At 39.2% G+C, this 24,386-nt stretch overlaps 1 protein-coding gene across 1 annotated transcript in view; it reads right to left on the bottom strand.

Moving 5' to 3' along the window:
- Positions 1–8,401: 8,401 nt before the first annotated feature.
- rump (rumpelstiltskin) overlaps positions 8,402–24,386 on the bottom strand; it is a 187,770-nt gene continuing 171,785 nt past the window's right edge. The window contains exons 8-10 of the mRNA XM_067137703.2: positions 22,687–23,222; positions 22,339–22,474; positions 8,402–9,028 (exon numbers count right to left, since the gene is read on the bottom strand). Coding sequence (XP_066993804.1) covers positions 8,970–9,028; positions 22,339–22,474; positions 22,687–23,222 — 731 coding nt within the window. The 3' untranslated portion in view covers positions 8,402–8,969. The remainder of the gene's footprint in view (positions 9,029–22,338; positions 22,475–22,686; positions 23,223–24,386) is intronic.

Here is a 24,386-nt window from a genome sequence, read left to right as displayed (position 1 = left end):
CGGCCCCTAAAGGTACGAAATGAGACTAAATGTAATGACAATTTAGAAGTCCAAAATAATCCACTGACCAGAATTCAAAACGTGACAACTAGGAATGAATGGAAGAATATGAATTTAAAACAATCACTGGATCTGACCCGCAATACCCCACATTCCCAGAAACTATTGTAAAACAACAGTAGTAGTCACTGAAGCACAATCCTGAATCAATGATGCATGCTGTTTAAAGGTGTACAAAATCCAGGTAATCTGCCCCTCATACGGGTAGTTTTCACTAGTAAAGTAGAATCATGGTTATGTGTTATGTTGCACTACTAATCAAAGTAGCGTATACTCGTGATATTCAACACATTAGGGTGCTATTCACAGTTAATGTAATACGCACATGACACAGACCTATGGTGTTTGTCACATTGTGGCACCACTTACAGGCAACGCAAATCTATTATGTTCCTGACATAGGTGTACTAATCACAGGGACTAGTACCATCCTGAGGTGTTCCTCACATAGTGGGTACTAATCACAGGCAACGCCCAGACTCATGGAGTTTCTCACGTAATGGCACCAATTACAGGCAACGTAAGCTCAGGGTGTTCCGCATGTAGTGGTACTAATCACGGGTACTGTAAATCCAATCCTGGTTCACTCTGTTGCTACTAATCAAAACCTATTGCAGACGTGCCAACTTTCAAAAGTAAAAAATCTGGAGAAATTTGGCAGCGAATCACGACGTATTACGACACATCACTGATGGCAAAACATGTAGTAATACATTATAATTCAATACATTAACAATTCTATTTGGCCTACACACATATATATTTTTCATCATTTATATGTGAATATTAAATACTGGACATACCTGAACTGTAGGAACATGTGACTTCTCATCCTTCAACATAGTGATCACATGACTACAGTAGAACCTCGATTATACGTTACCGGAAACTACGCTTTCCCGTATTATTGGTTCACATTACGTGGTCCCGCAAGCATCCTAATTAAATCACGTTCTAAAAATCCTGCATTATCTGTTCCTCAAAGAAACGATTTCCCGAATCAAGCGTCCAAAAATTTCAATCCCATCAATGTTAAAACCTCAATCACGCGTTTTTCAAGAAACTGTATCTCACGAAAGGATGGCTACGGCATACTTACTGATCTTGGTGTTAACGTCTGTCATTGTGGTAATTTGAGGAAGCAGCCTACTCTACTCGGCGGTGGACTTGCATAACAGACCATCTTAATATCGTCGGAAATCTTAAAGCATAGTGTGTCCACAACAATTGGAAGGAGACAGCGCGCATTTCGGTAGCTCCACTTGAAGACAGAACAAGTTTTGCCAAACGTTCGTACTTGCAAAACGTCTACGTTATGTCCAGGACTACATTTTTTTTTTTAAGAGTGTATCACTGAACAGGTTTTTGGCACTTCCCTCAGGGCACTGTATACTCACTAGGCTTTCAGGCAGGAATTGAAACTGCTCCTTCTGAAGTACCGGTAGCACAAATTTAGTATTATAATATTATCGTATACGATTATGTTATGGAGACCAGAACCTTACACACTGTACATAAAGTCATGGGACATGGTCACATGATGAAGAGAAACACTTTCTGAGATACTTAACCCACTGGCTTACCTAACCGTCGAATCGACAGATGCACGAGCCTGCGTCCGGTTTACCTAACCGTCTTAATAGACAGGGTAATGCAGCGTCCTGCTTTATCGATGGTAAAGGGAAAGTAATACATTCAAAACTCAACAGATGACATTACAATCATTCTTTATATCCGCAGGATGTCTCTTCAGCTGTATTTAAGTCATGTTTAGGGGACTAACCGCATTGAGCTGATGTCACGGGTATTCAGTGAGAAAGAAGATGAGCACACGCGAGGCTATTACCGAGCGAGAAGTCTTGGATAACTTACATAGTGATTGAGAAGAAGATAATATATCTGAAAGTTCTTCCTGTGAATCTAGTGATGTGGATACTTTATCTGTGCTCAGTGAAGTTAGTGATAGTAATACAAGTGAAGCAGCAGATGTAAATATTATGAACATAAATGTTCCGATGCACCGAAAGAAAAAACTAAGTTGAAGAGTGGAAATGGGAATCTGCTTGTCCAAAACCTTTCATGGCAATGTCGAGTGTGTGCAGCCAAAAAGAAAACCACCATAAGCAGATGGGAGTGCAAGGTCTGCGAAGTAGACCTTCGCATGCCTGAATGCTTCAAGATATTCCACACTAACAAGAATTACTAGGCGAGTTTATAGTGAGTAGTTCATATTTTTTACTGTAAAGTAGCACACTCCATTGAAATGATTGAGTATTTCTATGAGTTTGACAACATTTGAGCCAGTAGTTGCAGTGATATCATTTAAGCAGTCTTGCATGGACCTTATGAACACCAGCATTTAAATGATAATTGAAAGGTCCAGAACTGATGTTCATAAGGAAAGGGGATGGGTTAATGAATATGCACTTTTCCTCAGACTTCGAAGTGTTCACTAAAACAAACCCAGAGTTCCCTATCATCAGATCACAATCATCCTTTTGATTTGCTGGAGTATGATAATCTACATCAAGGAGAGAGGAGGAACTTGTAATAACGTGTGGTTTCACCAACCTTGCCATCACATTCTTCAATAGCTCCTCCAAAACTGATCTCAATGGGTGGATGTGAGATATACTTGACTAAAGAGCTATGTTTGGATTCTCAAAGATACCAAAAAAGGCAAAAAGATTCACATAAATTTGTGACAGGAACATGAACAGTCCTTCACGTGACAATGCATGGGTCTTAGGGTCATCAGCAGTTTCATTTCTTTTAGTGAAACTGACAACTGGGTTTTCCTTGCAAATGAGTGTGGTGAAATGTTATGACAATCCTTCACCTGTTCAGACAAAAAAAAGACACATCTGCACTTAGGAATTTTGTAAAGTCTTCGAAGTTCCCATCTGAGAATCCTTACAATTTTGCTCCTGAACAAAGTAACCAAAGGGTCCCACTGCAGCAAAATCCTACCTAAACATCATCTTAGTGATAACCATCAAGCAGGCACATGCTTCAGAATTTTTCTGATCTCTGTTGTGTAAAGTCTGAAATTCTCTGAACTTTTCTTTCCTCTTTGCACTCCTTTCCAGATAATAAAATATATCAATTATACTTTCATCTACTTTTGTGGGCAAGCACGCCCCACCCTTCTCTGCAGTAAGATTATTAGGCGACAACAGCAGCCTACGATGATTAAGTTACTATTTTCCCGCTTCAAACATCCTGCCACACCATTCCTTAATCACACCATTACTGGAGCAATATCAGTACCTAGAGCTAGGCAGTTTTCTAATGGAATGCAGAATTCCTGACAAGTTGAGAGTAAAAGATTGGCAATGTTATCTGCAGTAGCATCCCCTTCTAAATTAGGCACAGAGTGTAGACAACTCTGAATTTCAATGAGTTCAGGTCTAAAAAATGTTACAATGGGATATATTTTCAAGTTACTTTTATTGCTACCATCAGTAACAACAGAAAATGCATTCACCTGCAAATGTGATACAATTTTCACCCTTTCTTCCACGTACATTTCTGTAATGATAGCCACTATTTTCGTTCTAGCACGCCCATATCGTTTAGCTATTTCCAAATCAAGACACATTTTGCGAAACAAAGGTCCCATGTGATTGGCAGAATTTACAGGCAGGTTCGGTTCTATGGTAAATGACGTAAATAACGCCTCGGTTTCATCACAGGATTTACATCTTGATTTTTATATGAGAAGTTCAGTTTCTAGTTTCTTTCTACACACTGGACACTCTCCTTATGTTTTTTCGTTTGCATATCCTAGAGTATATCACACTTCCCTCCATGCGCAACTGAAAAATCACACCTACATATAGTTCAGACCCTTCTTGGATTCACTCAAGCACTGAACCTCTTCTCTATAAGCATTTTTCAACACTGCACCATATTTCCTTTTTGACATTTTGGCCAAAACTAACATTAGGACAACACTAGCACTTCTGGAGGTCCTGGCCCGGCGAGTAGACAACTATGGCATGCTACTTCTGAAGTTAGGTTACTCGCCTGACTCGCATACAAAGAGAATGTATGCTAGACCAAAGAGGAGCATATGACTAGCCACCGTGCCCTGTACTACCACCTGGCATTATTAGAACTACCATCGACCAGCCATACATCAACTGAACGAGGAAATCCGCGGGAGTTTCAAATAATACGAAAATTACTGATACTTAGGGGCCATATTTTTTGGTAACAACGATATGCACGAGTTTTTTGATATCTTCTTCCTTGTCTATATATGAAATTTGATTCATTGCGCAAATTGTGCAAATAATCGCAAAATATACACCACTTGGTGCAAAAAATTCGAAATGGCACCGGAAGAGCTCTCCAATAAACGTTTAAATGCTTCTGAGAACTTGACTATCGTAGTTTCCTTATCTTTTCCTTGATAGCGCTGTATATTCTCCACACACATGCACACAAAGCGGTACACACTGTGTATCGGAAGTGTGTGTATTAATTTCCGTGATCTCTAAGGCAGTCGATAAAAATCGATATATGTTATCGATTACAGCAAATAGTGTTGTGGTCGTAACAACATACAAGACCGGTCGTAGATACAGCAGTGCGCAATGAGAGTTTGTTACTTACCAAAATTTATCGGCGAATGTCCAACATTTAAGTATGAAAATCCCGAAAACTGAAGTCGCAGAAGATTTTTCGAGGCCCGAAGAATACAACAGTGAGGAGTTCTATGTACTTGATGCTGCAAGAAAGATTCTAATGTATAAATAGTGTACCGGCAATATTCGTAAAGTTGAAACCTGCCATATACACTGCAGAGAATCAGAATGAAGCAAATGAATATAATTATAAGCGGCAAATATCAATCGGCGATACTTTACAGATTGTAAAGGTGTTGAAAAATTATAGAGAGCAATTTGTAATACACAAAAAAAGCATTCATGCAAGCCAACAATCCTCTAGAAAAATAGGATAATCCTGGCATGAGGAAGAGAATGAATATAAAAGGAAAGATAAATAATACTGTCTTTACTGTAAAATGACGGTATTGGTAGGCCTATTGTAAATAAATCACCTGTTTGAGTAGTATAATGTCATTGATCTTATGTCCCACTAACCACTTTTAAGCGTTCCGGAGACGCCAAGATACCAGAATGTTGTCCCGCAGGAATTCTTTTACGTGCCAGTAAACTAGTGACAGGAGGCTGACGTCGTTCAAATACCACCGGACTGAGCCAGGACCGAACCAGCCAAATTGGGGTCAGAAAGCCAGTGCTTTAATCATCTGAGCTACTCATCCCCAACCTGGGAAAAAGAGCATATCTATGAACATCTTCCAGAGCTATATGACTTAGCAAAATGCAATGAAAGCACATCTGGTTGATGAAGTGAAAGAAGACAGTGTTACCAAAGTTTTAGGAGGTTTTATAAAAGACCACAGTGAATTTGCATCCAAGTGTTCGCAAGCATTATGGTTAATACCAATATGGTTTCGGACGTCTAATGTGGTCAGCGAGAGGAGCTCTGCTTACATAAAGACACTTTCTGACTGTCGCACAACCCTGCATCCTGATAATGTTGAAACCATGCTTAGTTTGTACTTTGGAAACAAGTAATTCAACGTCTAAAAATGTAGGCTATGTATAAATATATATCACACAGCAGATCACCTAACTTCATTTCGAAGTACCAGTGATTAATATATTTATTTCTATAACAATTTGCGTATTTGGCTTTTCTAGGATTTAATAACAATGATACATTGCAAGAGTTTAATTTCAAACCCCCTATCACAAAGTTAGTTACATCTACCCCATACACTACTACAAGGAGGCTTTCGCAGGAAACGTCGATCAGTGTAACAATTTATTTCACGAAATACCTACCGAAATAGTGTCAGTTTTAACACTGAAATCAACAGTTTTATTTGACCAAAAAATAAGGCCCCTACTGATACTGCTCTGAAAATCGAGAGATAGGTCCCGGCGATCAGATCGGGGGAAACGATGAAAACTCGGGTGTCTTGGCACGTCTGCTATTGTGTACTTAAGATAGTGGTACTACTTACAAGTAAAGGCTACCCAGGGTGTTCCTCGTGTGATAGACTAACAAGTAGTCACATGGTTCTAATTCGATCATACTGTGGTGACCCCCTTCTGTTGCCTCTTACGACAGGCAGGCAATACTCTGGGTGTATCTTCGTCTGCATCCCCCACCCACAGAGGGACAATGATATCTTGAACACCTTAGTGAACGTCAACATGTTGAAAGCTAAGCATAGTGAAATGTGATGCTGAATACCTATGTGAAAAAGATTCAGGAATAATATTTTAGTAATCGACAGAAAGAACAGCAGGGAATATTATTTCATTTACAACAAAACTGGGATAGGGTGAACCAGAAGAACTGTAGCACTGTATTAGTTTGCCAAAAGCTCAGTACAACAGAAAGTTACTTTTATCTGGTGAGGGTAACATTCCACGCTTGCCAGATGTCATCTCAAAAGATCTGTGTGAAATGATGGTATCCACCAACATTCCCTTGAACAAAGCAAACAATGAAATCTTCAGGAACACTACAGGCAGGTGCAGAATGTACGCTATTCCACACTAAATAACACAGAAGAAATGATCTACCTTTGTGTTACGAAGATTCACTTAAAAAAATTAGTAGTGGTGTGGGCAACATTAACATATGGGTATCAATAGATAAAACCACGGATGCTTAAGGGAGGTATGTCGTAAATGTAGTAGCTAGTAACACTGTTGGTTGACCATCTCAGAGATGCTTTTTTTTTTTTCTTTTCTTTTTACACAAGTGTACCTATATAGTATCCTGTTTGGAGCAGAATGCTGAAAGCATGCATGTGAAAAACACTCAGTACAACCAATACAAATCAAATAAGTACACTGAGGATACACTGATATTGATGTCCAAATTCCCTTCACAGTAAGTTCTATCTTACCTCTTGGTTGCTCTTCATGTCCTCTTCCATCATAAATACAAATTTCTGGAACACTGGAGGAACAGCTTAACAAAACAGTGGACACCAACCACCTTCAAGAACTGCCACTACTAAATCACCACCACAGGTATTTAGCTACTAAAATGCCAGTTGCCAAGTTGCTTTCATCATGACTGACCCATCACAGTAATTTTATCAAGCACAAATCATAGCTTGTAAGACCTAAAAGCAAACCCTATCTTTGCTAATAAATTGGAAAGATCCAATCCAATTGACCATTAACAATATATGCATAACTCATACACAGCTGCTTGTCCGTAAGTAATAACAACCACACGTTGTGAAGCATTGTTATGAACAACAACTAGCATGGAAATGTTAACAGAGAGCACCAGCACAAACTGAATTTATGTACCTGGGACCCATCAACCAAGTTCACCGAAAAGTGAGACTGAAAATTTAATGCGATTTAAAAGCCAATTCATGTAATGAGAAATATATTACACGATTAGCTCAACTGCATTCTCTCATGTTAGTGACTGAGGTAGCAGACACCAAAAACATCTGTATGGACTATACCATCCATGTATAGAATAACACAAACACTGTGATAATTTCAGAAATTTTAGCCAGACAAAGTTGGAGACTATAAATGCTGCTCCTATTACCTGAAAAATACATCAAGCAAGAAACGAGAATTTACCATTCACATCAATGGCCACTGAGGCTGTAAATCACACCCTGCACTAATTAATGCTTAATTTACAATGCAGCAAACAGACAAAACTGCTTCTACTAAAGACTTCATCAAAGACTTCACAACAAGTGGCAAATACACTATTTGCAATGGCTTATCATACAGTCATTATTCTAATTGAATACTTATTTTCTTATATCAACAATGGCACATTATTTTCAACAGTTCTAGATATACTTTCAAAGAATTACAAAGAACAGTCCAACATCCAAAAGTGAAAAGTTTCAACTTACCACATTCATTGCCATATACTATATAAGAATATATGCCGTAAAAACAAAATAAGACTGTTTTCATTGTATCAATCACATCTATGAATGACTAAGTTAAACCACAGACTCAAAAAAGAAAACTAGATGGGCAACTGGCAAATCCTAGTTTCTTTAACAACTTACCATTACAAGAAACTTGACATGAAATAGCAATAACTGCAAGAATTTTCCAGTCATGAACCACAGTTGTATGAACTTACCACCATATGAAGAAGGGAGAAAAAATCAAGACTCTCACAACTTCAATCTGGTTATGGGAGAAGGAATTTACTGGTATTAGCAAGCACCAGTCAACACAACCTTTTACACATAAGAACAAAGGAGCAAGAAATAAATACCGACACAAGAACGAAATCCAACTTTCTCTAGGAAGACTACCACATTTTATTTCCAGCATACAAGACAAGTGAGAAGACAGCAATATTATTTTATGATGAAATTTGTACAACCACAATACAGCTACATAAGACATTAAAAATCCTCAAGTAACTACATCAGAACGAGATGGAGTCTTCCTGTTTCCAGTAAAATAGTCCTTTTATTAAAAGAATGTTGTGACTTACAATGAACCTAACCTACCAGCTGATACACACTGTGAAGTGCCACAAATAAGATGCACTGATGATGGATGCACTACTGTTGATAATTATCAATATAAATCCCACATCAATGTACTTCATTTCATTTCGTCAAGGATCAAAAACAGCGACACTTTTGTCAACATTACAGACCATGACACCTCAAATACAATGTCACAAATACTAGCACTGGTTAAACACCAAAAACAACAGCTAGCAGTCTGATTCCAATTAAACACTACCTAAGTCCCTAGCAATGTGAATAAACTTTAATTGCAAGTAACACGGGATGACAAGTTGACAGAGGAAATTATACGGCACTTGTCTGCCTCAGCACATATTACCTAGTAGAAGAGGCACACATCAATTGTTCGGCCTTCGAGACGAGACCGATCCATCATATCTGTTTGGATGATTAAGAAAAACAATTTCATAAAATATTGAAGTACAACAAGAAAACAAAATAAAAATAGAAATGCTTTCATTACATTCGAGTTCCCATGATAATTCTTCCAAGTTTGATACTGAAAAAAAAAAACATGCTACAAAGAAGATTTAACAAGTGTATCTCTATAAACAGTGTGTATAATAGGGTCAATGTTTTGAGTCATTAGATTATAGATGGGTTTATTGTGCTCTATAGAACCCTATCGTGCCAATGTCTCTTTATACGACTTGGCCTCTCCCTAACTATCTTATTCTCCACATTTCTCTTCAAAACAATATGTGAGTAAGGTATGAGAATCTCAGTGAGTGGCCTGTAAATCCAAACCCATTTTTAAAAAGTTTTAATTTTAATTTTTCCAGTTCTACCTAATTTAATATTTTCTATTCTCAGTGGTATTAAGATTACAAGCCATAGGCAGTGTCATTTTTCTCCTTTCATTTCTTTCCTCCGAGGACTGGACCCTTTCATTTTTCACCTATTTCAGTAAAATGATAACTGGCATATCCCCAACAAGTGCAGCTAACACCTAGAGTATAAAGAGTAGCACCAAGTTCATTTACTCCAGGAGAAATATATGCAAGTGATACACAATCACACCCTAAATATCCTCCCCCCCCCCCGGTTCCCATTGACATTAACTGGGTGCTTGAAAATGTCATTTTCCCACTTTAAATGGTCCTGCTCTTCCTGGAGTTGATTTGTTCATTGTAGAACAGTTGGAACACTTCCATGCTGCTGTTTTGCCCCTTAAACAAAAATCAAACCACTATCAACCTAACTCTGTACCTCTTCAATTTACAGAAAAATCCTGATTATCCATTATCAGAAACAAAACCTTCCCAGTTTATTAGTTCAAATTACACAACCATCTTAATAGTCCAGGCAAATGGGGATTTTACCTAGAAAAATCCATGGTAGTTCTGGAAAAATGTTCCTCGGGCAGCTGAATCATGCGGTCGCAAAACTGCGTACCTGAAAATTCTTGATAAACAGGCAAGAGTAGACGGATTCCGGATAAAGACTTGCAACGCTTGGCTATGGTTAAAAATTTTGTCAGGCTTTTTGCCCAAAACTTGCTGGCATACCTTTAAAGCATTCTGCCTCTTTGAACCCTTCAGCAAACAGTAATAAATGTCAATTAAGAAGTGCTCAATATTAATATTTACAAGGAAACACAATGTTACATACAAAACCTCCACAGTTATCCCACAGAATGCCCCCCTTCTTCAGTTCATCACCCAAAACATTGAATATTCCTTTACCTATAATGTCATTGCATTACTGAATTGTAAGAATTATAATTGAAATTTGCATAGTTTCCCATATGAAAAGAAACACAAGTAATGGGTAGAGCCTTTTGTCATTCATATTATTACTGCAATCAGCTGCCAGGGCAAAGAGCTAGTACTTCATTAATTTGGTTACCTTTACGTCTACTGGAGGTTTTTGTTCTCACACAACCTTACTTTGAAGCTATTGCAAAAAAATCCTCTTAAAAAAAAAAATTAAAAATCAACCTTAATTAATTATACATCGTCAATCCGGAACATAGTGAATATGAGATTCATAAACTTGACTTTGAAGCTATTTTCGAATCGGGGAACATTTTCTTGAACAAACTTCCCGAGTGGTCACTGCAGGCTAAAGGCAAGGGCTGTTTAATGAGAGAAGTGATAAACAGCTTCACACCTGTCCCGAGTTTTCATCTTCCAAGAACTTAGCGGAAATGGTTAATTCTTGTTTGTTTCCCTCACCTTGACTGTCGCGGAAATATATTCAATACAATAGTGAAATAGTCACAATTATTAAATAGTGATGATGAATACCTGGGTTCTATGGCCTGTGTTGTCTGAAAGGCCCAAAAAGTAAGAAAAGAGATTATTATTGTAAAATACACACAGCAAAGCCATTCTTCAACCCCGATACATGCCTTGAAATGTATCACACACATGAAATTTTGTAAACTGTCAGGGAAGACTCAACATCATGTGTATAAAATTGTGTCAAATACTGTACATGTTTATTAGTGATTTTTCCAGTTCAATATTTATAGCAGTAGTCGTAGTGCTTTATGAAGTTCGGTAGAAAGTGAATTAGGCAGCTCAGTTGTTCAGTGATTTTAACATGTTCAGTACCTGCTTCTGAGCGGGACACTCGATTGCCTGGACCGGCCATTTTCATGCCCGGCCCTCATGACCTGCACCACTTAATACATTTACAATTACTCCTAAACTATAAATGTTAGAAAAATGATACTTTGTGCTTACCTCTAGTAAATATTTAAGGTGTGATATCTGGTGTCACATGTTTCAAAATACGTCTAATTTTATACAGCCTATCTGATTACTGTTGCCGAAGTGAAGAAATGAAAGAATATGAAGGAAGCGTAATTGGAACATTGCAATAGAAAATATCGGAGTATGAAGAACAGGGTCTTTGGTCCAGTGCATTTTTATATCAGGATTTTGGACTGATCGGTTTCCACAATTGCATGATCGGATTCTTTGTCAAAGGCCAGGGCACCACAGTTATCACTTGACTTGAGTATAGATTGGTCTGCTCACACACATACTGATAAAAATTCGTCATACATGAAAATACTCACGAAACTCAACATATCCTGCTTATTTTCTATTTGAACGTTTATACCTGAATTCTCTGTAAATGGTGGTACGGGTGGACAATAACTAGGATGATATGTATTAGGCACTTCACTTTTCTCTATAGGCCAATCGGATTCGGGAATCGGAATTTCCTCGTCACTCTCACTTTCACTATCCGAGTCCATTTCAGGACTAAGTTCATCACCAGAATAATCATTGTGAAATATCTAATAATTAATCTTCCGTAATAAACTTTGTTTTATAAGCCATTATACTACACTTGGTAAGAACGACACGCACTGCACTGCAGTCTCAAGTACCATCTTGACGCGCGAGGAAGTGCTAAGATATTCCCGCTAAAACAGCAAAGATAAACGTGAGCCCACTCAACGCAAGGGTTATCTAAAAAAGGTCAACCAACTTCCTGCTACAACCAGTAACGCTGACTAAGGTGTAAGAATGCATAGATGACGAATATAAATAGCGTTGTTCCGCGGAACATTAAACGTCTTACGCCGTCCACGGCCCGCAGCATAGGAGCAAGCTTGAACGTCTTACGCCGTCCACGGCCCGCAGCATAGGAGCAAGCTTGAACGTCTTACTCCGTCCACGGTCCGCAATGAGTTAATCGAAACTACTTTCTTGGGCCTTGCGCCATTTTTACACTATAACCAGAAATTAATGATTTATTTTTACCAAGATTATATGAATACCTACAAGCTGACCTTCCGAAATCGGGTATGAATGACTTAATAAAACTGAAAGTACTTACATATTTGCATTTTCATGCATGTTAGGAACAAAAAAATTTTACAAAAAATAATTAGGCTCACTAGAAAAACTTATCCGCTCAGCAAGGGTTAAGCATGTTTCTACTGGGTACTTTTCATATACAGAATGTATCAAGGGTCTTAGAACACTGGAACCCTTTAAAAATGCTCTGTGAATCACATTCTGGAAAGGCCAACTCAAAATGTTTGACACCACATATTCATAAACTTCAATCAAATTTGTTCCAGAGTATCAGAGCAAAATTCTAGATATGAAATCTCGTTCTGCTAAGTTAGAGAAAAGTGACAGCAAGTTTAATCATTGGAGCAATCACAACGGCAGTTTCCACATTGAAAAGTGTTATTCCAATGTCATACTGTTCTAAACAAAAAAATTCAAGTACACTGTCAACAAACGGCCAATTAAGGATGTTTCTAGAGCACGCTTAAGTTGCTGATGTTTTCCAGAGGAAATCCAACAGATTATCTATAGAATTCATGATTGACGGCCTTCCTAAAGTTCTGACATGAGAAGGAATTAGATATGTTGACAATAGCACAAATTATCTACAGGCGAGGCTAAACTAATCAAAATGCACACAAATTTTCAGCAGAGTAAATTACAAATTTCAAAATGTGTACATATCAGGAGATATCACTGCAGACCAGTCTTTAATCTCTGGAAAGGCAGACTAGGTTTCAGATCATACAATACATCAAAAGCCCCAAAATTTAGGGTAAATCTCAACTCTTGAATGTAACACTGGCTATTTACAGCATTTCGTTGTGTAGACAGGAGCTGGCAGTAATGCGACTACATCCAGTAATGTTTAACGACAATTTGAAGAGCACTAAAATCATGTTTAAGCCAGTAGAACTTCTTTTGAACAAAGGTCATAAGGTGTTCATGACAAGTAACACAATTCCAAATTTAACACAACCATGGCACTCGCTGGAAAATAAGAATGGAAGGCTGAAGAAAGGTGACTGTGTTGCAGCACGTTCCAACGCCACGGTATTGACTGTGAAAGAGAAGGATGGTACTGAAGTGTAGAAAGATAAGGATTGAGGTCATAATGATTTCCACAACAAACATCCAATTTGCACCTAAAATGCACAAGGGATTGAAAAAACTCAGCCTTCTTACGATGAAGCAATAGGAGGGGTAGATTTAAAAGAAGCAACCCTATTTGGTGGTAAATGATGATTATGTTTGTTTAAAGGGGCCTAACATCTCTGTCATTGGACCCTAATGGTACGAAATGAAACTAAATATCATAATATCCATTTAGCCACAAACTAGAATTTAAAAGGTTAGTAAAAGAGTGGGTCAAAGCCTCATTCATTTCATTCCTGATCCGGTCACTGACTGGAAAACAGGTTGTAGGTTTTCATTTGACGAACTAGGAAAGATGTATGGACATTTCACGAAAGAACGCAGTGAAGAAGGATCTTCCCTGGGTAGGATTATCGTAATTTAAGACATGTTAATATACACATCGGAGCCAGTATAGATTTTTCCTTGTCTTTGAGTAAACTTTTACTTTTTTAAAAATTTCATTGTGTGAGGACAGGTTTGCCAGTGAGTTATCCAAGCGCATTACAGTAGAACCTTGATTATACGTTCCCGGAAACTACATTTTCCCGTATTATCCGTTCAAATTATGTGGTCCCGCGAGCATCCTAATTAAATCAAGTTTTAAAAATCACGCATTATCCGTTCCTCGAAGAAACTATTTCCCGTATCAACCGTCCAGAAATTTCAGTACCATCAACGCTAAATCTTCAATCACTTATTTTTCAATAAACTGTATCTCACGAAAGGACAACCACAGCATACTTACGGAACTCGATGTTAACGTCTCATCATTACAATAATTTTAGGAAGTAAGTACTACACCGGAAAAACGATCGGCGGTGAACTTGCTTAAGGGACTATCTTAGCATCGCACTCGGGTGGTATTGTTTACAGAATAGAAATCAAAGTGGAGAGCATCCACAACAGTTGAAAGGAGACAGAGCGCATTTCGACAACTCTACTTGAAGACGGAACGAGTTTCGTCAAATGATCATACTTGAAAAAAGTCTTAAATTATGTCCAGGGGTAGATGTTAATTTTATTAATGTTTTCGAGTGTATCGCCGAACAGGTTTTCGGCACTTCCCTCAGGGCACTGTATAGTCACTGAGCTTTCAGGCAGGAATTGAAACTGCTCCTTCCTAAGTAACACAAACTGTATTTTTCGGATTTTCATATAGGGTTATGTTATCAGGACCAGGACAGATGTTGCACCTTACATACATAAAACCATGGTAGGTTTTGGGATTGCCTATTACTCTTTTGGTGCTAATGTAGGACTGGGAATTTCATGTTTTTGTGTTAAAATGCCATAAAAGCCGCAGTCGTTTCATTTGTGCACGTTACATTTAAAAATTTTGTATCATTTTGCACTCGTACCAACTTGTACAGCAAGCACGCTTTCCAGCTGAGCTCAAGGTTACGAACAACTGTAAATTTGGAAGTTTTGATGATATTTTTTCTCTTTCTAATTTGATTGTGATTAGTGACGGACAGAATTGAATATAATGCATTCCAGAACTTGAGAATCAATACTTACATTCGAAACCATATTCTCAAGTTCAACATAACCTTTAAAATTCGATCATCATCGGTTTGCCCTTCCAGCGAGCCGGGTAGGGTGTTTGCAAACGAGCGTCTTCCAAAGTTGCCTATTCAAAAACATTTCGTTGTCCAAGATAGATTCCCAATTCCATCCTCTTCTCTCCATGACTTCCCTCAGTTGGTCCATCCATCTTCTTCTTGGTCTTCCAGCTGGTCTTCTACCTGTTATTCTCTTTTCCAAATAAGCACATGGTAACCTTGTGCTATTCATTCGTTTAACATGCCCAAACCATTTAAGTCTAGATGACCTAAGTCTTTCCTCCATTGATTCATTTAGACCTAGGTTAGATCGGATCTCATCATTTTTCACATGATCAAGTCGGGTCTTTTGGAGGGCAGTTCTAAGAAATTTCATTTCACAGGCTTGAATCCTACTACAATCCTTTGATGTTAGTGTGCAGGTTTCCAGAGAATATGTAAGGATAGGAATGAAATATGGCTTGTACAGGGTCATTTTTGTTCTTTGTGGGACTTTCTGATCCCATAGTAGGTGTCTAACGATGCTGTAAAAGTTAGATCCTTTGGTTACTCTGTTTGTTATTTCTGTCTCAGCTCTGTTATTACTAGCGATTACGCTTCCTAAATAACTGAATTGGTGTACTACATCACCTTGGTGGTCCTGTATTTTTATGTTGCATTCTGTATAATGTCTGCTGATTTTTAATGCTACTGTTTTTGATGGGTTCAATTTCATTCCATAATCATCAAACTTCTTACACCATGCATTCAGATTATTTTGCACTCCCTCCTCTGTTTCATCCCATTCGATGCAGGCCTAATTTACACGGTACAAAATTTCCATAAACTGACTACGAACAGTATACCGGTGACCAAATTACAATGGAAGATTTAAGGAAAAGGGGATTTCGCCATCATGTTGGGTGCTTTTGTATCCAATGTGCTTTATTTTATTAGATTAGCGAATTAAAAACTACTCGTACCGTAGTTGATTATTGTTTGGCTTGGCGTTACGGGTATTCGATTTTTCGGAGAGTTTGGCTGATCAAAGTTGCTGAACTGAAAGAAGTGTTCAGGGGAAACTGACGAAGTTTCTCCGGTAAAACTGAATGTAAAGTTTCAAGATTTTTAAGTCGCGAAGCGCAATTCATGTTTGAAGCCGGCCGGCCACGCGGTCTAACTTGCCTGCCGCTCACAGGGACGGCCCAGGTTCGATTCCCGGCCAGGTCAGGCATTTTTACCTGAATATCAGGGCTGGTTGCAGGTTCACTGATTCTACAATTACCTTTAATTGAGGAGCTATTTAATGGCGAGATGGCGACCCCGGTTAAGAGAGCCAGGAATAACGGCCGAAAGGATTCGTCACACTAACAATGCGTCACCTCGTAATCTGCAGGCCTCCGGACTCAACAGCAGTCGCTCGGTAGGTGGAAGGCCCATTGAGGCTGTAGTTTAGTTTGGTTTAGCGGTGTTTGTAGGATTATAAGCATACATATTTCTTTTTTGTGATGATTAGCCAAATTGTTGATGGTTCATTCATTCCCGGATTTTCCATTTTCCTGTGTTGTACTTTTTTTTTTTTTTTTTTTGCTGGTCCCTCCAAAAACGGAGAATCAAGGTTCCACTGTATTTGAATACTGCAAATGCACCTTGATGGATTGATACATTTTGGAAATCATTTTGCTTTCTTATTCATGGCATCTGAAAGATTTAAACTGTGAATCAAGGTTATCTGCATGCAGTAGCAAGTTTTAGAATACTTTGACGCTGCAAGGGTGGAATTTCTGAATTACTATTTGGCGGTTAATCCAAAGTCCGATTTTTGTGTCCCAACAACATCAAATTAACGAGGTTTTACTGTACTATGCAGTGTACAAAATCCCCAACTTAACCACCTAATCTACTATATAGACTTGATAAAAGTCTTGATATAGACAAAACTTCCAACTGATCAATCAGCCAACAGACCACCTATCAATCCACCACCAAAGTGACTTGTGAAGAGGCGCTTAAAAATCCCTCTTACTGAGAAGAAAAAAACCCACACAAGATGTGTGGTTTGCACGAAGAATAAGAGAATGGTTTTTGGTGTCCAGACTGCAACAATGGCCCGAATTTTGAAACTTTTTTAAAAACGTTCAACATTTTACTGGATTTCTCAAACGGAGAGTTATTCAGTTGAAACGATTCATTCCACATACCTGCCAACTTTTAGAAAAGAAAAATAGGAAGATTTTTCTAATTCTTGGATTTCATCACATATATCCCACCACGGTCCAGGTGAAAAGTGGTCAGGATAAAAGGCATACGTATCTACAGTTACAATACGAACTGACCATAAAGTTTAAAATCTTAAAACTAAGAAAACATAAAAATGGTTACAAGAAAATGTGCCTAATCATTCTCATGTATGACACATACAAATAATAATATTTATGTCACACCGGCACGCGCAACAAAATGTATAATACCGCATCTCTCGGATAATTAACGCATTTTGGGCCCAAAATATTGGGATGCGTAAATTATGCAAGGGCGTTAATTATGCGAGAATATACAGCAGATTCCTTTACCAGACGGTAAAATTAACGGAAATATATAGGTATCTCTGAACACTTGAAGATAACGTTTGTTATATTGTTTGGTCACATCGAGAAGAGAAATTTCCAGAAACTGTCACCGACACAAGGACACAGCCCCCTTAAAAACATTCAACTCATTAAAATTATGCTCCTAAATACGCGAAACTACCACATCCAAAACAATTCAATATGTCCCATACATTATTAACATACGACTTTGACAGAGGGGGATAGTATAGAAACGCAAGGAAAAACACGTGGCCTACAACTCCAACAAAACTACACTCAGAAACGATGTCAAGAGCGCGCGAACAACACAGTAACAAACTCATTCTTTCGTCCCGAATCCCCAGATGTATACAGCAGACACGCTGCTCTGGTGAGTGGGAAACACGCGAAGGCGACGAACGAAACACTCGCGAATTAAAAATTCAAATAAATATACTTGAAAATGAGGCTTCGTAAATTACACAAGCACATAAGAATTCATCCTTTATCCTAGGGGAAAAGTATTGGCCGTACTGAAGGTTATATTGGTCAAAAATAGGAAGAAATAAAAATAAATAGGAAAATCGGAAGACAATTTAAGAAACGGAAATTTTCCGGGTAAATCGGAAGGGTTGGCAGCTATGATTCCATAACCATTAGGTATTTATGATGTAATGTTTTCTGGCACATTATTTGGACAAAAAACATACAAATCTGAGAAGATTGAACGAGTCGATCACAAGTCGTTTACAAGATATGTTAGCATGTCAGATAAAGGTAACACGCTAGAAAGCCTGAGGGGCTAATTTGCTGGAATTGCCACAACATTAAATGAAACACACTGATACACAACTGATAGATTTTCAGTAATAAACTTCAATTAGACATCTTTGACAGTTTACTAAAAGGAATAAATCGTACGCGTGTCAAAGTCTTGTAGTAAAAATGAAATGGCGTATGGCTTTTAGTGATGGGAGATCCCAGGACGGGTTCGGCTCGCCAGGTGCAGGTCTATTGATTTGACACCCATAGGCAACCTGCGCATTGTGATGAGGATGAAATGATGAAGACAACACATACACCCAGCCCCCATGCCAGGGAAATTAACCAATGATGGTTAAAATTCCCGACCCTGCCTGGAATCAAACCCAGGACCTCTGTGACCGAAGGCCAGCACGCTAACCATTTAGCCATGGAGCCGGACTATCCATGGAAAGATAGCATGGAATGACATTAGTAGACGAATAAGCTTGTGGTGATGTCAGAACAGAACCCCGAATAATGGAGAGTTATTCGTACTAACAAAACAAGAATATGCTTGATTTGCATGGCAGAAAATGGTGTTACAACAGCACTCTGACTAAACACTGAAGTACAACTTCCATCAATAATGCAATCTGCCCCTTGGATCAAATTAAATAGAATTCACTAGAGAAGCCCTGCAGAAAGACAGCATATGAAGTATCCATCAGAAAAATCTGCAGGAAAAGATTACAAACATCCTGTAGCTACATTGGAAGTTTCAAATTTAATATGAGCTGTTAATACCTTCCCTCAAACCCCCTATTCCACACCAAGAAACATCTGAGCTGCTTTCAGTATAGTAAGATAATATACCAGCAGAATGCCTTTTGCATCCCAGAAAACTGACGCCATGATTTTCCCGGCCGAACGCACTGCCTTTGCTTTCTTTGGTGGTGGTGAATCAGCATATTTACACTGCTTTGACTGCTGTTTTGTCTCTGGGGTATAGTAGTGGACCCATGTTTCATCTGTAGTCACAAACCGGCGCAAAAAATCTTGTTAGTTGCACTGAAGACTTTGTTCGGACATTTCTAATCTGGTGCATTTATTGTCCAATGTCAAGAGCCGCGGCACCCATCTTGTGGATAATTTTTTCATACCCAATTCTTCGGTTAAAATATACTATACCCGTTCAGAAGACATCCCTACAGCTTCAGCAATCTCCTGCACTTTCAGTCGACGATCCTGCATGACCATTTAACGAACTTTTGCGATAAATTCTGGGATCGTAACACTTTTTGGCCGTCCACTACGCGGATCATCATCCAAGCTCTCCCGACCAAACTTAAACTCGCTGGTCCACTTGGCAGTAGTTGAAAATGAAGGAGCAGAGACCCCCAGCGTGTTCTGAAAGTCGGCATGAATTTCCTTTGCTTTAATACCTTTCTTTACAAAGTATTTAATCACTGCTCGAATCTCAGTTTTTTCCATTGTCACAAATCACTACGCGGGAACAACAAAGTCGTCACTACCACACTCCTGCAGCTAGAGCACTGACGCGCCATGTGTTCACTCACAAAGGATGTGTAATTATTGCGCGGGAACCTCGTTGCTCTAGCATTGACATCTACCGGTGATTCCGTGAACTTTTCAAACCGTCCTCGTACACCGCCGTCTTCAAATAGATACGGTGTCCTGCCATCAATCCACAATGAAAACTAGCTTCCTCGTACCGAAGTGGTGCAGCTCTTGTCAGGCACACACCCAATGGAGGTGAGCTGTATGTACCATTTCAACCACATAAAAAGCCTTCCTGCCATTCTTAAACTTCTGCCAGTACCGGGAATCGAACCCAGGCCCCCGAGGACGGCAGCTAATAACACTCACCGTTACGCTATGGAGGCGGACATCGATCCACAATTACACCCATGTATTCTTGACATCAGACGTGTTCATTTCTGCTCCCCATCGGTGAGTTGGCTGCGAGCCAAAATCTATCCGGGAGATAGTGGATTCGAATCCCACTGATGGCAGCCCTGAAGATGGTTTTCCGTGGTTTCCCATTTTCACGCCAGGAAAATGCTGGGGCTGTACCTTAATTAAGGCCACAGCCGCTTCCTTCATCCCATTCTTAGGCCTTTTCCGTCCCAATGTTGTCATAAGGGCTATCTGTGTCGATGCAACGTAAAGCAATTAGCAAAGAAAATTCTCCTCCCTGGACTCAACAGGCGGGTGGGCATCATTACTCGCTGAGCGGCTATCTTGACAGACCTTTAGTCTTGATGTAGAAATTGTAGGGTAAGAACAAAACCAGATAAGTACAGGATAAGGGAAGAAACAAATATAGATTGTAAAAGATTAAGAACACAGAAGAATAGGACTGATGAGGGGAGGGCCTACCTATTTGAAGATGGCTGCCGTTAAAGCACCGGGGGGGGGGGTGGGGTGCAGAATTGTTTTTTTCCCGAGGTCTCACTAACTTATATATTACTGAAAAGTCAATGAACAATATACAAATCAACCAGGTGTAACATATTCAAGGACTGGCATTAAAGAGTATGAATTTTACCTGAGAAAATAACGTGATCTGCAGTGGACCTACATATCTGAGTGGAGGTTGAAGGATCATTTTTGTTGAATACTGTAGTTGCTCCCTTAGCAGCTTGTAGTTTCTGTTTCCTAAACGCACGCTGGTGACACGCTTTTTCTTTTGATATCGTCCGGCTCCATGGTTAAATGGTTAGCGTGCTGGCCTTTGGTCACAGGAGTCCCGGGTTCGATTCCCGGCAGGGTCGGGAATTTTAACCATAATTGGTTAATTTCGCTGACATGGGAACTGGGTGTATGTGTTGTCTCCATCATTATTTCATCCACATCACGACGCGCAGGTCGCCTACGGGTATCAAATCAAAAGACCTGCATCTGGCGAGCCAAACTTGTCCTCGGACACTCCTGGCACTAAAAGCCATACGCCATTTCATTTGATTTCTTTTGATATCATGTGCATCCTTTGCACTAACAGAGCATGCAACAGTTCGATGTTCATATTAGAACGGAATTCAGTCTTGTTCTTCCTAATGCTCATCTGAAAAATTTCGGCTACACACACTACAAAACACGTGTGAATGATATTTTGAGGAACGCAGTAAACAGGGCCATTTTTTTGCGGGTGCGCAACATTGTCAAGTCAACCGATTACCAGCATCTGTCGCTCATTTTCATTTAATTTTGTCCCTATCAGCGGCGCATTTCATTTTAGTTTGTTTTATTGTATTTAACCTTGTCATTATAATTTACCACTTTAAAATTTGCCTGTTTGTAAATACGTGTGCCGTTAACGCCGCAGTGCCATGGCCATTGGATCTCCGGTAAGGAGTTGTGCATGGCCATTGATCAGTATCTGTTGTTCATATCATTGTAGTTTAAATCTGGCTATAGCTGGACAGTGTTATTTTTCTCATTTATCAGATCAAATGGCTATACTGAAGGTCTGGAGAAAAATAATAGATATCTTTCTACTATCTAATTATTCTTCTATTGTTCTGCTTTCCTGTCAACTTTATTGTACAGAAGAGAAAGCAGCTTAGACTCAAGATGCTTTCCACATTAGAAGTAAAAAAATATTTAAAAGTAAAATACCATCTATAAACAGGACTAAGTTAGGAATAAACTGTTTAAAAGAAGCTATTCACACGATGGTATCATGTGAGGCAAAGAGTACAGACGAAAGATGGAATTTGTTTCGGAGATTATGAGGAGCAAAAGGATACAAAGGTTATACTTGGTGTTTAAGGAAGTGGTGTAAAAACAGAAGAGGCTATACTACAGTACTCGTTGAAAACAGATGATTATGAAAGAATTCTACTGGTTAGGAAGAAATGCACCTTAAATTAAGTTGCACAGATATGTACGAGTACAATAATCACATTAAAGGATACGGACAGCACGTTCTGCATCCCATTCATTCTGGAAGCGGATCAATCCGATGTCCTTCCCTCGGATTTCAGCAAACTCAACATCTCCAATTTCTCGGAATTTGTCTCTGAGCATTTGCCATGTGGTTGACGGTGGTAGCTAACAAACACAAAAAGAATGTTTAAGAAAAGGCTAGGTAAACAACTGAGAGGGAATCTGCCACGTGGGCGACAGCTCTAAATGCAGTTGATTATCAAAATTTGTACGATTAAATGGTAATTCGGTATACCAGCTCCAGTATTATACAAAAGTACAAAGATACATCAAGGTATTAAAAAAAGCTTACAAAAAAACTTTGAAGGTATACTAACATTTTTAACCATTATGGTATCGGCTCGGCCAGACCCAGGTGCTCCACCAAGACCTCCCATTCCTCCACGACCAGGACCATTTGCAAAGCCTGAACCACCTCCCGGAGCTCCTCGGAAATCTCTTTCTCCTACTCCTGCACCATAGCTGCCACCCCCAACACCACCTCCGAGAGCAGCAACGTCAAAATCTCTACCGCTGTTACCACCATATGATCCACCAACCATACCAGGTGCCTGTGAACCACCTCCATAACCCACACCTGCCCCACCGCCAAGGAAAGGGCTAGAATTTACTCCTAAACCCCCGCCAAACGGATTTCCACCCCCGAGATTACCAGCACCCCCTCCAATTCCCTGACCAAGGCCAGGGGCTGCAGGTCCTAGACCACCTCCTAATCCTGGGCCGCCAAATGCTGCCGATGCACCTAAACCAGCTCCCAGACCAATATCCCCACCCCCACCACCAACTAAACCAGCGCCAAGGCCACCAACACCAGCCAAACCAGCTTGAAGAGCAGCTCCAGAGTTTCCAAGACCTGTAACAAAAAAAGATAAACTGAAATAATACAAATACAGGAACATTATTTTACGATGAATAACAATAACCTTACAATATCTTGTCTTTCCTTTTTAACAGTGGCATGAGGAATATAAGAACCAAGTGTAATGACTCCGAGTTCAGGCGCGACCCGCCAGGCAGCGCTAGAGTTTGGTAGCTCCACAATACCTATCAGCTGGTCTTCGGAATGGTGACACAGAAAACTTATTACTCCGTAACTGATAAGTATATACACTGTCTTTTATAAAAAGAATGAGAGATTACAATTAAAATTCCATGGCAGAGAACAATGGCAAAATATCATACATGGAAATAAGAGCTACGACTTTCATCACATGATGCGAAAAGCACAAGTTACTCGAGTGTATATATACATAAATAACACAACTCCCAGCATATTTAAAAAAAAAAACCCATGAACTATTTAAAGGTAATACTCTATTTACCATCTCAGTTTGTCGGTTACTGGACTTTCGAAAGCTTGCTTGAAGATTTGGCGGATGTTCAAGATTGTAAATCTCGCCAGATTTCTTTCACTCTGAAGAAAAACCGGCACTTCAGATAACGATAAACAAGGCTGGGGATTATATCTATAAGATGTTGAAGACAACAGCCAGCACCTGAAGGATCAACTGAAATTTTGTCTATAGAATCAATACAATCAAAAAATATTTCGCTCCACATCGATTTTGGGTTCAGTTTTTCACTAAATACTTTCTCGGCATGGAAAAGAATGTCACATATACTTTTCGAAGGGCGTGTTAAAAACACTTCATTATTGCTTGAACTGTAGTCTATTATTTCGGAGAGACCTGAAAATGCACTACGATTATTATCACGTAGAGAATGGGCACAGGGCGAACACTTAATAAATTTAGAAGAGTGCTTAACAATGTACCCAGCTAAATGGTTCACTAAACACTTCTCAATCGAAGAGTTTGGAACTGTGTATTTCTAACCTGCTTCTCCAATAAATTAATTCTCAATTTTGCTGAGTTTAGACTGGATCTAGCTCGATTTAAATTTCGATTAGCATTTTTTAGGCGCCTTTTGGGTGATTTTACTATAAAATCATCAGAGAAGTGAACTTGACAAATTCTACTATTCCTTTCGTGGAATAGCTCTGGCCCATTTTTCAAAT

This window comes from Anabrus simplex, chromosome 1, assembly GCF_040414725.1.
Source record: "Anabrus simplex isolate iqAnaSimp1 chromosome 1, ASM4041472v1, whole genome shotgun sequence".
NCBI lineage: Eukaryota > Metazoa > Arthropoda > Insecta > Orthoptera > Tettigoniidae > Anabrus > Anabrus simplex.
This window is presented reverse-complemented; position numbering and strand designations above follow the sequence as displayed.